This window comes from Rhinatrema bivittatum, chromosome 7 (genome assembly GCF_901001135.1).
Source record: "Rhinatrema bivittatum chromosome 7, aRhiBiv1.1, whole genome shotgun sequence".
Classification (NCBI taxonomy): domain Eukaryota; kingdom Metazoa; phylum Chordata; class Amphibia; order Gymnophiona; family Rhinatrematidae; genus Rhinatrema; species Rhinatrema bivittatum.
In genome coordinates, this window is record NC_042621.1 from 172065441 (window position 1) to 172082971 (window position 17531).

Genomic DNA, 17531 nt, shown 5'->3' on the forward strand with positions numbered 1-17531 from the left:
CCAACAAATACAGTTGCTTGTGACTTTGCCAAAGAGTGATTTGCCCAAATGAGAAGGCTGAAGCAAAACCATAGTAAACAAGATGGTTCGATGCATAGGAATATCATTAATCAAAAACCAAAATAGGGTTACTAAGTTGCAAATGAACTAGCTATCCCACAATTCTTACAATGAATTAAATAATTTATGATTCTCTATATGAGCTACTGTTTCATTATACATCGTGAGGCGTACCTTTTTTGTATCATAGATGAATCATTAACACGGGCAATGTGATTTTAGTTATTCATTTTAGATTCCTCTTTAATTATAGTCCCAGTTTTGTTCTATAGTCAGTTCTACTATTAGAAAAGTGTAATATTCACTTCAGCATCTGTTTGCTTGGTTTGACATTTTTGGGTTATGCCTTTCTCCTAGGACAATCAGGATGGTAGTCCTCACATGTGGCTGTTGTGTCCGTCGGTGACTGATACCCTCTCTCCGCCCTCCTCACCTCTTTAGCACCTCCCTCTTCGTCCGCGGGAAGATTGGCTGCCGCGGCACCTTCTTGCCGAAGTCCTCTGGCGTCCCCGGATCAGCTCCACGCTGCAAACCGCCATGTTCCTGAGAGGCCTAGGGGCACACGTGCAGCGCGGCCCCGACAGAAGTACTGGCAATGGCGCGAATCTCAGGGGCGTTCCCCGAAGATGACGTCACCCGCGAAGGAAATCTAAGGTCTCGGTATTTGCTAACACAGCGAGTTAGCAAGGAAAAGGATAAGGACAAGGACAAGGATAAGGATTCGTTCTATCTGAGCTAGAGATGTGAATCGGAACCGGAATCAGTTCGGATTCCGGGTCCGATTCACATGTGGGGGTTTTTTCATCGGGCCCGATCGTGGTTTTGTTTATCGGCTGCGCCCGAGCTATCTTTAAAAATGGCACAGGCCATCCAGTGCTCCTACCATGTGACAGGGGCCGGCCAATGGCACAGATACCCTGTCACATGGTAAGGGCAAAGGGCCATCGGTGCCATTTTGATTAGTGGCAGCCGACGGCCCGGGAGCGGGAGATTGATCCCGGGACCCCCACTGGACCACCAGGTACCTGTAAAATGTTTTTTGGCGGGTCCAGAGGGTGGGGGAAGCAAAGGGATTAATTTTAAAGGGTCAGGGTGGGTTTAGGGGTTATTTTTGTGTGCTGTTTTCCCGCCCTCCCCCAAAACAATAAGAGAACCCCCACAATCAATATCGTGGGGTTTTCCTATCGTTTCGGGGGAGCCCCAGATTTCTGACGATTTTGAAAATATCGACGATATTTTCAATCGTACAAAGCCCAATTCATATCCCTAATCTGAGCTACTCTGCCTCCTCGGACTTTCCAGGGGTACCCGCTCCTCGGGGTCCTCGCTTTCTTCTTGTTTTTCAGGTCAGTCTGGAACCGGTACTCGCTCCTCGAGGGCCTATGTTCCCAGTCTCGTTGCTGAATTCCCTTCTGCCTGGAAGTCTTTACCACCAAACTACTTCAGTGAGTTACCATCGCTCTCTCAGAGCTTTCCCTGGAACAGGTACTTGCTCCTCGAGGGCCTATACCTTCCAGCTCCTGGGCTTCTGTGAGACAGTATGTGAGTGTTATCATCTGGTTCGGTACAAGAACTTTGCATACCCTGCCTACTCACTATATTTCAGTTTATCTCCAGCTCAGCCTCCAGGGATCGCTGTTCCAGTAATGCTGTTCTAGTATCTACAGCCCAGCCGGGCATTCCAGCTCACTACTGCCACCTCTGGTGGTTCAGTATACTGTTTAATAAAATAACTAGTGTGTGTCTGCCTCCATACTCTAAGCCTGACCGGTGGTTCCTCTCAGGATCTTCCCTCGAGGGCGTGATCATCTGCCACTGGTCCAAGGATCCACCTACAAATACCTACAGACTGCCGTCTCCCAAGCAGTCTGTCCACACCGAAGATAACAGATTGCTAACTCCATGGATCCGGCACAACTGAGTGCGCTTCAGGCCATACCGGGCCTGTCTCAGTGCATTGTGGAGCAGCAAGATGCCTTGGAGAAACTTGCTGCAGCATTTCATCAGCTACACACACCGAAGGCTCAAGGCACAGCCTCCAACCAAGAAGGTCAGTCACCGGAGGTAACTTTGAAGACTGCTATACCACTGGCAGCTCCAATCCTCTTTTCCGGAGAAATCCAGAAGACCCGGGGCTTTTTGAACCAGTGCTGCATGCACTTTGCTTTACAGCCGTCTCTATTTCCTACAGCTCGTTCCAAGACTACCTACATCCTTTCTTATTTGTATGGCAGGGCCCTGTCTTGGGCATCCACCTTGTTGGAATGCAAGGACTCTATTTTGCAGGACATAGAAGGATTTATGGACTTGTTTAAATCCATTTTTGATGACCCTGCTCGTATGTCTATAGCCGGTTCTGCTTTAGTGGACTTGAAGCAAGGCAACAGATCATTGGCTAAATTTGCTACTGAGTTTAAAACTCTTACGGTGGAACTATGCTGGGATCACAGATGTCTCAAGACACACGTTTGCAGAGGCCTGGATAACCATTTGAAGGACGAGCTGGCAGCTCGCCAAACACCTGACTCGCTGGACGAATTAATAGCCTTAGTCACTCGGATTGATCACCGGCTTCGGGATAAGGTGAAAGAACTCTGGCCTAGGGGGTTACCCGGTTTTGAACAGTCCGGTGCTGTCTCTGCACCACGGGTTCCAATTTTTCCTGCTGCTGATACAGATTAACCTATGCAACTTGGTCACGGTCGATTGACCTCCAAAGAGAGAAGATTTCGGAAGAAACGCGGCCTTTGTATGTACTGTAGTCACGCCGGCCATAATGTCTCGACATGTTCCATTCATCCGGAAAACGGACAGGCCTAAGTGCTGCAGGAGGACTGTCCTTAGGCCATACTGTGACATCTCCTCCGCTCTCTCTCCCAGTCTCTTTGACCTATGGACCAATCACGGTTCAGACTCCTGCCCTGGTGGACTCAGGGGTAGGAGGCAACTTCATTCTCAGAAATCTAGTGGAAGACCTGAGGAGTCCCTCCATCAAATTAGAAGATCCACTATTGTGTTACAACTTGAAGTGGGCTTTGGACGTTCCCCAACTTCACCATTTCCACTGAGGATCTCAGAGACGTCCCCAGCAGCTGATCCATCACTGCTGATATCCACAACTACATCTCAGTGAATTCTTCCAAACCTAAAGATCCACCTGTCATCAATGCAGAAGATGACTTAGAATATAAAGTTGAAGAAGTCCTGGATGTTCGTAAAAGAGGCAAGACTTTTGAATACCTTCTAAAATGGGAAGGTTTTGGCCCCGAATTGATATCTTGGGAGCCTCAGACCAATATCCTGGGTAAAGAGATGCTTCGTCAATTCCATCTCGCGCATCCTTCAAAACCTAAGCCTGGTACCCGAAGAGGAAGTTGCCCTTTGAAGGGGGTACTGTTGTGTCCGTTGGTGCCCGATGCCCTCTCTCCGCCCTCCTCACCTCTTTGGCACCTCCCTCATCGTCCGCGGGAAGATTGGCTGCCGCGGCGTCTTCTTGCCGAAGTCCTCCGGCGTCCCCGGATCAGCTCCACGCTGCAAACCGCCATGTTCCTGAGAGGCCTAGGGCGCGCACGCGGCGTGGCCCTGACAGAAGTACCAGCAATGGCACGAATCTCGGGGGCGTCCCCCGAAGATGACGTCACCCGTGACATATATTTAAGGTCTCAGTATTTGCTAACACAGCGAGTTAGCAAGGAAAAGGATAAGGACAAGGATAAGGATTCGTTCTATCTGAGCTACTCTGCCTCCTTGGACTTACCAGGGGTACCTGCTTCTCGGGGGCCTCGCTCTCTTCTTGTTTTTCAGGTCAGTCTGGAGCCGGTACTCACTCCTCGAGGGCCTATGTTCCCGGACTCGTTACTGAATTCCCTTCTGCCTGGAAGACTTTACCAACAAACTACTTCAGTGAGTTACCATTGCTCTTTGAGAGCTTTCCCTGGAACAGGTACTTGCTCCTCGAGGGCCTATACGTTCCAGCTCCTGGGCTTCTGTGAGACAGTGTGTGAGTGTTTTCATCTGGTTCGGTACATGAACTTTGCATACACTGCCTACTCACTATATTTCAGTTTCTCTCCAGCTCAGCCTCCAGGGATCGCTGTTCCAGTATCTGAAGGACTACAGCCCAGCCGGGCATTCCAGCTCACTGCTGCCACCTCTGGTGGTTCAGTATACTGTTTAATAAAAGAACTAGTGTGTGTCTGCCTCCATACTCTAAGCCTGACCGGTGGTTCCTCTTGGGATCTTCCTTCGAGGGCGTGGTCATTTGTCACTGGTCCAAGGATCCACTTACAAATACCTACGGACTTCAGTCTCCCAAGCAGTCTGCCCACACCGAAGATAACAGTGGCTGACATCATCTGATAGAGCCTGGCACGGAAAACTTACCATGCTCAGTATGCCACTATCAACTCGTCCACGCTGGGTCTCTCTTCAGTGCTTTCTTTTCCATGGAGCTACCATATTGTGGAGGTGGAGCTCTTGCTCTTTTCTTGGGGAAACTCATTAAAAACATGAGGTTGTTTTGCTTTTTCTTCCTCGCTGGGTGTCTCTTCAGTTCCCGCTCCTTTCTCAGTCATTCATGCTTCTCCCGTACCTACCAGTCATCCTCCCTTTTGCGGTTCCCAGTGAGCCTCATGGCAGCCTCAGGTTTCCAACGGTGCCCCCAGTTCCCCCGGACTATGTCCCTGATGGACCCATAGATGTGTGCATCCTCTGCCTGGGGGCATCACACGATGTTCAGGGCTGCAACTGGTGTATTCAAATGAACCCAAAAGGACATCGGCCAGGTTGGATAAAATGGAGAATGTTTTTTGCTTGGGTAAATCCAAACCCTTCACTTCGGCATCGATGTCATCAATACCTAAGAACCAAAGGAAACCATTTGTCCTCAGTCCTTCAGTGACCAATCCACCCTCGAGCCTTGCAGGGGAAAAAGGCTCCCCCAGTTTCAGTCTCCTCCAAGTCGTGGACTTCAGGATCTTCTTCTTCCTTGTCCTCGGCGCCGGGGAAGGACTGGGAAAGCACTGTGTGAGGTCTCAGAAGCACCATCACTGGTCCCCATCTGCATGCAGGGCTGGGCTTGGGCTGGCTCTGGTGCTTGTCGCCTTGCCCCCAAAGCGGCCATGGCAAGAGGAGGTTCTATCCATCCTCGTTGCTGGTGGCTGAGACCGTCCACACCAGTTCTGGTGCTGGATGTCAATCCTCCTCAAGGCTCTGAGGCGGATTGACTCTTCCCTCCCCTCTTAGCCTGCCCTTTCATTGGAGGCTTTTGAGGTGGAGTTGGAACAGGAATGCCTCGTGGTGGAACATGCCTTGAATGACAGGGAGCAGTTGTTCCCGCCACCTGGGCTGGTGCCTTCCCCTACACTGGTGCCAGCACCAATGCCCTTGAGGCCAGTGCCGCACCTATGCTTGTGCCTACGCTGATGCCACTCACAGTACTAGGGTTGGTGCCATTCTTGGACCATCTTTACGTCCTCCTCGGTGTCCTCCCGACCCAGTTACTGCTGGCACCCCACGATTTCTCGGTGGTCCGTCAGGCACCGAAACCCAAGGCATCTGAGCTTGTCCTCATGGGGGATTCATCCAAGGAAGAGGGTTTGTCGATGGCCTTCACTCCACGGGGCCCTCCTGTCCCCCATCTGGTGCTGCCAGGACCTGGAACCGGCCTTCAGGTCCCTCGATACTCTTGGGTTCCTTGGGGCCCCTGCCTACAAATATGCCCAGTACTCCTTGGCCCCCATCCCTGGGTGGCTGAGATAAGCCTGAGGGCCTGCACAACCCCTGGCAGGAGGATGCCTCTGATGCTTCATTGGTGAATTCTAATGATCTTCCATCAGATCCTTCCCCTTGAGAGGAACGTCAGCGTTCTCTGCCGGAGGACTTAACCTTCACAGGGTTCGTCCAGGCAATGCCTGAAGCCATTCCCTTTCAACTTATGATGGAGGAAGATGCCTGCCATATGATGCTGGAGATCTTCCAGTTCATGGATGCCCTGCAGGAGGTTGTAGTGGTGCCTGTTCATGAGATTTTCAGAGATCTGCTTCTTCAGTTCTGTGAGCAGCCCCCACTCTGTGGCCCAGGTGAACCAAAAGGCTGATGGGGTGTACCTTATGCAGCAGACCATCGGATTTGAGAAGTGCCAACTCCCCAACCAATTGGTGGTGGTTGAATGTGTGCTAAAGAAGGCAAAGAGATTGAAAACCCATGCCCCAGCCCCTCCTGGCAAAGACGACAGGGCATGGGATGTTACGGGAAGGAGAGTGTTTCAAGGCTCCATGTTGGTGGCCCTATCACCTCTTACCTTTTGTATATGACCCAGTATACCTGTTAACTCTGGAAACAAGTCCAGGAGGTTGCGGATGGTCTGGTGCAGCAATCTCAGGAGGCCCTTATGGCGCTTGTCCAGCAGGGCCTGGAGTGTGGGAAGCATGACGTATGTACTACCTATGACATTTTAGAGATGGCGGCCGAGTTGCAGGGGCCAGCATTTCTGCATGGCATCTCATTTGTCTTCATGTCTTGGACCTCTGTCCAGAGGTACAGGACCGGCTAGCTGACTTGCCTTGCACTGGGGATAATCTGTTTAGTGTCAAGGACAAGGAAGCAGTCGCACAGCTGAAGGACTATCAGGAGACCCTCCAGCAGTTGTTGGCTGGTACCTTGGCTTTTCCGGCATCTTCTAAGAGGTTTTCCTGGCGAGGACCATGGAGACCATTCTACAGGCCATAGAAGTACTACCTTCCTGCCCCTCACTCTTGGCCACAACAGGCCAGTGCTAGAGGCATATCTCAGCAATAGCAGGGCCCTAGGCCTCAGCCAGCACCCCAGGCTAGTCCCACTACAGAGTTTTGACTGGATGAGAGGGAGTGTAAACCAGTTGCTGTTTCTAGTTCCAGAGGACCCACCAGTCGAGGGCAGATTCCGTTTCTTTGTGGACCAGTGGCTGGCCGTGACTTCAGATCAGTGGATTTTGTCCATTATCCATCATGACTACAGGTTGAATCTCATGGCTGTTCTGCCATATTCTACCATGTGCCCGCAGTGGGTCCCGTCTCACACCCTGAAATGTTCCGAGGGGAGCTCTTAGCCCTTCTAGCCGCCAGAGCAGTAAAATGTGTCCCTTGGGAGCAGCAGGGATGGGGGTTTTACTCCCGTTATTTTCTAATTCCAAAGAAAACAGGAGGCCTCCGTCCCATTCTCAATTTGTGAGCCTTGAACAAGTTTCTCAAGAAAGAAAGTTTCAAGATGGTATCCTTGGGTACCTTGATTCCCCTCTTACAAAGAGGAGTCTGGCTTTGCTCCCTCAACCTCAAGGATGCATATGCCCATATCAAGATCCTCCCCAGTCACAAGAGGTATCTTCGCTTTTTGGTAGGCCTCCACTTCTGTTGGTGATGAAGACTGTCTTGAAGCTTCACCAGGACTGGGGGTCCATGATCCTTGTAGCCCCCATTGGCCGAAGCAAGTCTGGTTCCCACTTCTGTGGCAGGATATGATCTGTCTGGGGACTGCCCAAGACTTTCTCACACAGAATCAGTGGAGAATGCACTACCCCAACCTTGGGCCCTGTCCCTCATGGCCTGGATGTTGAAAGGTTGATCCTGAAGCTGTTTGACCTCTCAGAGGAAGAGTCTCGGTTTCTGGTAGCCTCAAGAAGGCCTTCAACCAGAAAGTATCTTGCTTTGAAATGGAGGAAGTTTACAATCTGGTGTAAGCAGAAGTGCCTCGACCTCTTCTCCTGTCCGGCCCTAGAACTCCTAAATTACCCGTTGCACTTTTCGGAGACTGGGCTTAAGACCAACTCCATTCAGGTACACCTGAGTGCCATAGGCGCATACTACTAGGTGGTGGATGGGTCGCCCATCTCAGTGCAGCCCCTTGTAGGGCAGTTCATGCATGGTTTGCTTCAACTGCGGCCTCCCCTAAGGGCCCCTACAGGGTCCTGGGACATAAATGTGGTGTTGGCCCAGTTGATGAAGCTGCCGTTTGAGCCACTGTGCTCCTCTGTTCTCAAGCATTTGCTCTGGAAGGTCATATTCCTGATAGCGATCACATCAGCATGCAGGGTTAGTGAGCTGCATTCCCTGATGACTTATCCACCCTATAAAAGGTTCTTCCATGACTAGGTGGTCCTGCGCATGCACCCTAAGTTCCTGCCAACGGTGGTTACTGAATTTCATTCAGTCCATTGTCCTGCCCACTTTTTTCCCTATTCTTCATTCTAATCCAGGGGAAAGGATACTGCATACATTGGATTGTAAGAGGGCCTTGACCTTCTATCTGGACTGGACAGCAGGCCATAGGCAATATGCCCAGCTGTTTGTCTCTTATGACTCCAACAGGCTTGGTAAGGCTCTTGCTAAATAGACTCTTTCCACCTGGTTAGCTGAATGCATCACCTTCTGCTATGACCAGGCAGGATTGCAATTGGGGGGCCACGTCACAGCTCATTCTGTTAGGGCCATGGCCACTACTGTGGTCCACTTGCATGCAATTCCTATGGGGGAGATCTTGCCACACCTTCGCGGCTCATTATTGTCTGGACAGGGACAGTAATTGCAATAGCAGATTCAACCAGTCTGACTGAGAAATCTTTCTGCTGTGAACCCAACTCTTCCTACCTATGGCCCTACTTTGGGTTCAGGCTATCCCCCATGTTGCCAACAGCACCTCTGTTGTTGCGCCCATTGGCTCCTAGTTTGGTGTCTGTTGGTCGCATTGGACTCGGGTCCAGCCTGTAGCTAGGGATTCACCCACATGTGAGGACTACCATCCTACTTGTGCTAGGAGAAAGCAAAGTTGCTTACCTGTAACAGGTGTTCTCCTAGAACAGCAGGATGTTAGTCCTCAGGAAACCCGACCGTATTAAGGATATGGACCCTTGTCTCGAGGTAGGCAGCTACCGTCAATGGCGAGGCCTCTGGACAGGAAGAAGTTGAATGAAGACTTCACCCTGGAAGCACGTAATCCCCCCAGGAGGAGCCCGTAGGGATACGGCCGCTGGGACTTAGGAGATTCCTCTGAAGACTGAAGAAAGGTCTGGATGCAGGCGCCACCTGCAGGTCGTGGGTTCCAGACCGCTGGCGCCTCCAGCAGGTCGTAGCAGTCTGAGGACGAAGTCGTAGAAGAGTAAAAATCCGGTCCAGGGGTTCGGTACACAGACGAGGTTGAGATCCAGTCCAGGGTTTAAGCAGGAGAATGGTCCAGAGCTGTACCAGGGTCAAGCCAGGAGAAGGGTCCAATGCCGTACCAGGATCATGCCAGGAGAAGACACGTCCACCAGTCCAGAAGTCAATAGCCAAGAATCAATCCACGGAATAGGGAGGCAGAGAGGGACGAAGAACCACGAACAGAGAACGCTGGAGCAGCTCAAGGCAGGAACCTCAATACCAAGGCAAGGTCTGAGACCCAGACCTTGCCTTAAATACAGGATGTTGGGGCGGAGTCTCAGGGAGAGCCATGACAGTTTCCTGTCATGGCTCCTTTAAGAACCATCTTCAGCCGTGCGTGCGGCCCTAGAGGAAGAGAGGGGCGGAGTCGAATCCGCGGAGCCAGCCAGCCGAACCCGAAGCAGTCGCGACTGCAAGAACGGAGCAGAAGGGCAGCCTGCTCCGCCGGAGCCCCGGATGACACCCGAAGTCACGGGTAATTACTCCTGCAGCACCTGCCGGCCCGGCCTCGGTCCACCACAGCTGGCGGCCATGGCGCCCGGCCCCGGTCGCGGCTTGCCGCGGCCGGTGGTGCTAACAGTCTGCCACCCCACAGAGTTGGGTTCTCCTGGTTTATTGTTTTATTTTTTGTGATCTACTTAAGCGACTGAAGAGACGTGTTGACACATGAATAGTGGCATGCTGAGCATGATCAGTATGCCAGTCAGTTTCTAGAAACTTTGACATAAGTTTTCCGTGCCGGGCTCCATTGGATGATGTCATCCACATATGAGGACTAACATCCTGCTGTCCTAGGAGAACACCTGTTACAGGTAAGCAATTTCATTTTCTTCATAAAGAACATCATATTTTGGAGACCAGTTTTATTTCAAGCACATTAGCACAGCATGTATGACCATGTGGCTGCATATCCAAAGGAGCAGACTAAGTCATCTATGGTTTTATTTCTATTTCATTTATGGACTTGCAATTCCAGTTTCTTCTTCAGGGGAACTAAAACCAGGACCATCTCATTTTTTTGTCACATAGTTAGATGCTTATAGTTATATATTTGGTTAGATTAAAAAAAGATGACTAGACATGCATTGAACCTAATCTTCTTCTGATTACCAAATACTTCCCTCTACAAGGTGAATCAAGAAAAGGAAAAAAAAAAAAACCACCATTGAACAATTGTAGCCTGTTCTGCAGAGCAGAAAAAAGAATCCTTTGTATAGTGACCATCTCAGAATTATTAGATTATCACTTGTTATCTTGCATGCAACTTTATCATCATACCCACCAATATCTTTTTCTCTAGAAAATGTTGTCCAGTTTGCGTTTTGAGTTGATTTAGCATTGTTTCTATAAACAGGGCTGATTTTAACACTTGCCACCCATGGGCATCCATAGACACTAAAGGAGTGGGGAGAAAGAGTTCCCCTTCCCCCTCCAAATCATCGAAGCATGGTGGGAGGCAAGTCTCCTTCTGCCTAGAGATTATTAGGGGGTTTGGAGCCCCTACCCAGATCTTGTCCTCTTCCTTTGGCCTCTCACATTGTGTTTCCCCTTACCTCCAGTCCTGCAACCACTCCCTTCATTCTTCAGCCTGGCCTACAGCAAAACTTGAACTAAAATCAACCCAGGTCTCAGACCTGGCATATGTGCTTACAGGCCCTGCCCCCTCACATGAGTGCTCCTGGTAACAGGAAGCCTGTCCGAGAGGAGGGGGTAGGCTGTTGAAGGTTCTGTGAGTGCATATCGACTCCATACCTAGTGCTGACCTTTGCTCAAGTTATTGCTGTGGGCCTGGCTAAAGAAGGTCAGCAACTGCAGGCCTGGATGCTGGCATGACAGTGGTGCACATGCTCTGGCACTTACCAAAATTTGGCACTGGAGGTAGTTACCTATGTTGCCTATGCCAAAATCCAGACCTTGCTAAAATTACTAGTTCTGATGAAAAGCAGATTTGTACAATGTTCTCTCTACCTAGCTTGATGCAGTCTCTACCTACCTTCTTTTACCTTTCATCACTCCAAATCACAAAAATTCTTCACTGATGGCAACTGTGCTGTTCGTGCCTATGACTGTGCATGTAAAACAGCCCCCCAAAACCAACCCTACCCCCCCAAACCTCACCCTGAGTTCATAATGCCCCCCTTACAGTGATATAAAAAGTTGACTTAGATGTGAGCCTCCACAGAGGATCTCCCTGTTTCTTTCCTTCTTCCACTTCCTCCCCCTCCCTTGAAATGGCAGTTGCGATAAAAACCATTTTGGCTGCTAACACAGGCATAACACACAGAAAAAAGGTGCAGTTATTTCCAGCGTTGCTGTGCGTTACTCTGTCGCATGCTATGTTAACTGACCCTCATTTCCATTTATTCTGCCAAGCTCCTCCCATGCAAATACTAATTTGCATATGCATTTTGCTATGCAGAATTTTTGCTATGCAGTATTTATTGCGGATGTAAGGGCCCTAACACAATTTGATAAATAACCCCCTTGATTAGAAAAAAACGTTATAGTACCAGTGTACTAAGCATATTCCTATAGACTTAAAATAATATATTTGTATGTTCAGAAGGCATTTGATAAAATCTCTCATGAGACATTCCTGAGGAAATTAAAAAGCCAGGAGATAATGTTCTGTTGTAGATTGGTTACTGGTACAAGAGTAGATAACAAAGAGGACTAAAGGCCTGGAAGGATAATTTTCAGAGGACCTGCAAGCCATAGGTATTTTGTAATTGTGGGCTTGCCTCCAATTTTATATGATTCTAACAGGGAAAATCCCAATCATAAAAAGGTTTTAATGTGAATAAATGCATAAAACCATTCTAAAAGCACAGTTTGATTACCCCCCTTCAGTATTGTACATAAAAATGGGTAAGGTTAAGTTGGGGAAGGGAAGGAATGCACGGTGACTGAATTTTCAAATTACTGTATATACTTTCTGACATGTATTTACTTTGCATACGTTTCAATGTAGGTTCAGAATACATGGACACTTTGTATCTATAGGGTGCATTCTAGCCCTCATTTTCACAGGGAAAGTCTGTGATGAGTTTCCCTTTGAAAATGAGCATACGGGCTTGCGGGTTCTTGAAGCATCCAACACAGTATCATTATTGCTCTCACTATGTACACAGTTCTGGGATTCATGTTAGGAGTCATTTTAGTCAATGCATTGGAATCCTCAGTGTGCAACAACAGTCAAACAAAGCAAACAGAATGTTAGAAATGATTTAGAAAGCAATAAAAATGAAATATGTGTAGCACTGATTGCCACATCTCAAGAAAGATAACGCAGAACTAGAAAAGGTAGATAGAAGAGCATAGAAAATGATGACAAGTATGGACTAGCTCCCTTACGAAGAAAGGCTTAACAGATTTGGGTTCTTCAGCTTGGAAAAGAGAGAAAAATGATAGAGGTTTCTAAAATTATGGCTTAAGTACAAATTAATAGGGAACAGTTATTTCAATGTAGACAAGCAGGATCAGCCAACCAAGTGGGTGACAATATTTGATGGCTTCAAAGTGGAGCATTTCTTTGACAGCTCTGGAAAAACCTTGAAGTTTTTTATTGGGCATATGCATGAATTGTACATTCCCGTTACCACTTTTGTACAAAGAATGACTAAGAATATGATGTCCCCACTAATACCGGTATATAAAAGTTTCTAAATAAATAAAGAGAATGAGCTCCAGGACAACTTTACTAGGTTTTCTCAGATTTCCTGATATCTTCAAGGACTTAGTGGCAGTGCCTGCTCACCAACTCCTACAGGATATACAGAAGAGAATGTGAGAGACCCTACTCTCACTGCTCCCGGTTGGAAAGTAAACAAACACCAAGTACCACATCCAGTTAGCTCCAGGCTTCATCGCGGTCCAGTTGTTACACCAGATTGTAGTTAAATCTGTTGTGAATAAAGCTAAGTAATCCCAGGTTCATTCACTGATACCACTAGGAGAGTGCCTTAGACTTTGGATCTATATGGGAGGAGGTTCTTTCGGAATGCTATGCTGTACTCCCACATAGCATTCTATCAGTGCTTCATTATCAGACACTTGCATGTCATTCTCCAAGTGGCAAAGAAGTTTTCTGAAGTTCTTTCTCCAGAGAAACCAGAGGATTTTGTATGGCTGCCTATTAAGCATTGCAGAGGAGTGTAAGAAGCCTCTAATCTATTTGACCTATTAGGCTTACAAGACAGCATCAAGAGCCTACTACATGCTTTCAGGATGCTATGACTGCAGGTCCCAGGTCTCAGAGATCTGCAATGGATATGTCCTCCATTGGAGGAAATCTGTTTAAAGATAAAGTCAAGAAAGTAGTGGATATGATAAAGTACCACTGCTCCACATTTCAGACGCTATTTGTAGTCACCTGAATTCTCTAGAACCATGCTTTCCTGAGATGAGGAGTTGGTTTGGTGGGGGATTATAAAAGTGAGTGTAACCCAGTTGCTAGAATTAGTTGATTGGCTTGGTCTTTGCTGGAGAGTTTTTATCTAACTCTAGGTCAGATATAGTTGTGATGTAGAGGTCAATACCAATGCAATTTTTAAAATTTTATGTTGCTAGATCTTTACACTTGAAGTAAACTAGACCCAATCTTTTATTTGCTGCTCCTTTGAATTTACAAGTGAAAGAGTACTTTAGAATAAAGTAAGTAACTTGAAAAGGAGTCAGCTATTGTGTGGACATAAATTAGTGCTGCAGTGTTTCTGGCTGGACATTCTAATTGTTCTGAATAGAACAAAAAAATTGTCAGGCCTATTAAACTTAAACTAACACAAATCTAAAGCCAGATTCACTCACATCCTCCCATCCCCCAGGAGAAACAGGGAAAGATGAAAACAGGAAAAATAAAAAGGGAAATGAATTAAATCATGTAGGGACCTATGCATTAATTTGCATTAAAACCACCATTGTAACATGCATTATCTGCTGGTTTTAATGCCCAATGTACTAAACTAATGAGATACAGAACATGGCAGCATTACATGGCAGTGTTAGAGAGAGCATGACTATGCTAATGCTTCCAAATTCAGCAGCTCAAGTTTTTCCACACTAAATGTCCCAAAGTGAAAAAAGGTCAATTAGCATGTTCTCCTTACTACCCCTCCTCCAGTCACATATATTGGTCTTCACAGTCTGTTTCCCTCAAGCTGACAATGACTTCTGGATCCTTCCTCCAGCTGATAATGGCTTCAGGAACCATCTAACACTCCCCATACCAGGGAACCATCCACAATACTAACAGTGTGCAAATGGAATGCATTAATAAGCGTATTAGATGGGACTGGTAGGGATTGTAGAGCTGAGTTGTTTGTATCAATTGGCAGACTAGATAGGCCATTTGATCTTTTTCTGCTCTCACATTTTTTATGTTTCTGTTTACCAATGCCTATGTTAAAGCATGTTGATGTATAATTAATGCTGATAACATTAACACGCCATACTTCATAAAACACAGTAACTGTAGTTCTCGTTCCACTTTGCCATCACTGTCGGTCCACAGAAGAACTAAAATCTGCCAAGCTCTGTCAACCTCTCTTTAGGTTGTCACCTCACCCAGGTCAATCCAAACATGCCCCATTGCATGCTTGGAGTTCTAATTTTGATTTGCCAAAGAAAAGTAGAACTACATTGCATGCAGCAAGGCAAAACCAGGTTTGGACCAGGCTGCTTGGATTGACTAGGGTTAGGTAGCAACCTCACTCTCTCTCTCTGCATCCACTATAACAAAATCTTCACTTGCTAACAAGCCCGTTCAGAGTGAACAAATTGTGCACTGAGCACCTGTGCAAACAGTGCAACCCTCCTAAACAGCATTTGGAAACATTTCAAAGGATCTTCATTGGGACAAGAAGCCTTGCACATATCAGGCAGTACGTGGAAACCAGTATGCTTTGTTAGTGAACACTTTGTTATGAATGTCCTCAATCTATTTATGTAAATAAGATGGAGAAAGAGCTGCATTCAGCTTCATATTCAGTATGGTACCTACTTGAGAATTTCTCTGTACTGGTTTATTATGGACTTTCTCTTGTCAGTATTTTGAGCTAAATGTACTTAACTAAAATCACACTGCTCCTTGTAACAGACACAAAAATAGTAAGTTCGTCTGTTTCATTCAGATACGTATATATGTTCCATCGACCAATGAATTGGCTTCCTCAGTTTTTTTATGAACAGTTAATAAAAGTAAACGTTTTGCTTTCTAAATAATATTGTTTTAGGTTAGAAAAGAGAAAGGTGAGTGAGAGGTGTAGGCAAACTCCAGTCCTCATGAACACTATTCTGCTCGGATTTTTAGGATATCTCTAATGAACGTGCATGAGATAAATGTGGATGCACAATACTTCAATAGCATGCAGAACTACCTCATGTATATTCATTAGGAATATCCTGAAAACCTGAACAGATGGTATCCACGAGGACTGGTGGATGCATAACCTTGGTGAGTGATAATTATAAATATAGAATAATTATGCACATACTGCATTTGTATATTGTATATGATCAAATGAAGATATATATTATAGAAAAGAAAATTCACTGGCACAAGCTCTTAGAGGTTAACAGTCACAAGCAAGATGTTTGTTGGACAAAACATGGCATAGATTTATATATATATTTTTTTCTCCTTGCTACCTTTTTTCCCTTCATGTGACCTCTACAGCTTTTTTGAAAATTATTTTTCCTTTGTGTGTTAATTTTTTTCCTGTGTAATCTCTTCGGAGTACCCCTCACCTACTTTTTTATTTCTTTTGAGTTTGACAGAAGAGATTCTCATATAGTAGGACTCAGCCAGCCCCTTCCTACCCTCTTCTCTTTTATTGTAGCATGAACTGTTCGGAAAGTCCATGGAGTGTTCTAATTTTTGAAGAATAGCAGCCTTTAAAACTTATACTTTTTTCATATAGTCAGCTGTTCTCATTTTCATTTTCATCTTGTTATTCCTCTTCTGTTTTGTGAATTTCTTTTGGTTTGCAAATGTGCAGCTTTTGGCATGGGGGGGGGGGGGGGCAAACTTTTTCCAGTGAAATCTACTTTTAGTAGAGCTTTATAGATCTAATTCCTTTTCATTTTCATACCTTAAGGATATACCTTCTGAAAACATTATCCCCTTCTTTGACCTCTCTTTTTAGTCTTTTCTTCTGTCTCCTATCTTCCTCTTTAGGCCATGTTTGCCAGCTACGTCCCTGAAATCATAGAGCTAATAGGAAACCGCAAGAAATATGGTGGTTCCTATAGTGCGGTTAGTGGACGAAAGTAAGTATCCCATGAGGCTCTGCTGCCTCTGCTGCAGTAGAACTCTCTCTGCATGCCATTTTCTTTGTTTTTGTTTTTTGTTTCATGCATGTAGGCAATGTTTGCCCGCTACGTGCCCGAAATTGCTGCTCTCATCCTTAATCGGAAGAAATACGGCGGGACTTTTAACTCAACTCGAGGCCGAAAGTAAGTCAAGTTGAACAAGGTGTGCTTGTGTGACTTTAAAGATATTCCACATAGTTGTCTTAAAGCATCAGCTGTGTACAGGGGCCATGGCCTAAAACAGCAGAAATCATTTTTGAGAACAGGTTCTGATTTCTTTGCAAGTGCAGATTTTCCACAGCTGTAAGCTGTTTGCTTATCATCATTTGCAGGTTCAGAGTCAGGTCTCTGAACACAGGCACACTTCTAAGGGACCGTGTAAATTTCAGCCCTTAAAGAAACATCAGCAGCTTAAAAATAAAATCTCAAACCCTCAAATTCCTTTAAGTCCTGCTGTAGCTCCTTAAAATACAATTATGGTATAAAGTATATTAGAAATTTATGTTTTTTTTATTTCATTTGTCATTAATTAACAAGAATAGCAGTTTGAAAATATTCAAAATAAATAAGAAAAAAAAGACTAGTAAAACTCACATTGAACACTCAGTCAGTGAAATGGAATTGTTCCCATATAGGTTATAATTACCATTACTTCAGATACAAAATACTAATACACTCCATGGTATTACTGTCTTGTAACTGGTGCTTTCATGTTATAAACTAAAGGTGACTAAGCATCCACTCTTAGTAACAGCTGATTCTCCATGTTGTAAGTATTTTGGATGTGGAATACCTTTAAGATCCCTCATTGGGAGTAGCCTCTGACTCACAGGTATTATTGCACTGTGATGTCAAATGTTACTGCCAGAGTTGTCACACTGTGATTGGAGACTTGGCCCATTCTGAGGTACAAAATTTCAAATCACATTGTTTTTGCAACAGAAAAGAACACTTTTTACAAATAAAAAACCCTGCTATTGCTTTTAGCATTGG

The 17531-nt window shown here is 46.1% G+C and overlaps 1 protein-coding gene across 2 annotated transcripts in view; it reads left to right on the forward strand.

Annotated features, from left to right (window-relative positions):
* The window catches only part of KCNMA1 (potassium calcium-activated channel subfamily M alpha 1), a 1936781-nt gene that overhangs the window by 1182509 nt on the left and 736741 nt on the right, over positions 1-17531 (forward strand). For both annotated transcript variants that reach the window (XM_029609517.1, XM_029609516.1), the window contains exon 9: positions 16405-16496. In XM_029609517.1, the coding sequence (XP_029465377.1) occupies positions 16405-16496 (92 nt within the window). The remainder of the gene's footprint in view (positions 1-16404; positions 16497-17531) is intronic.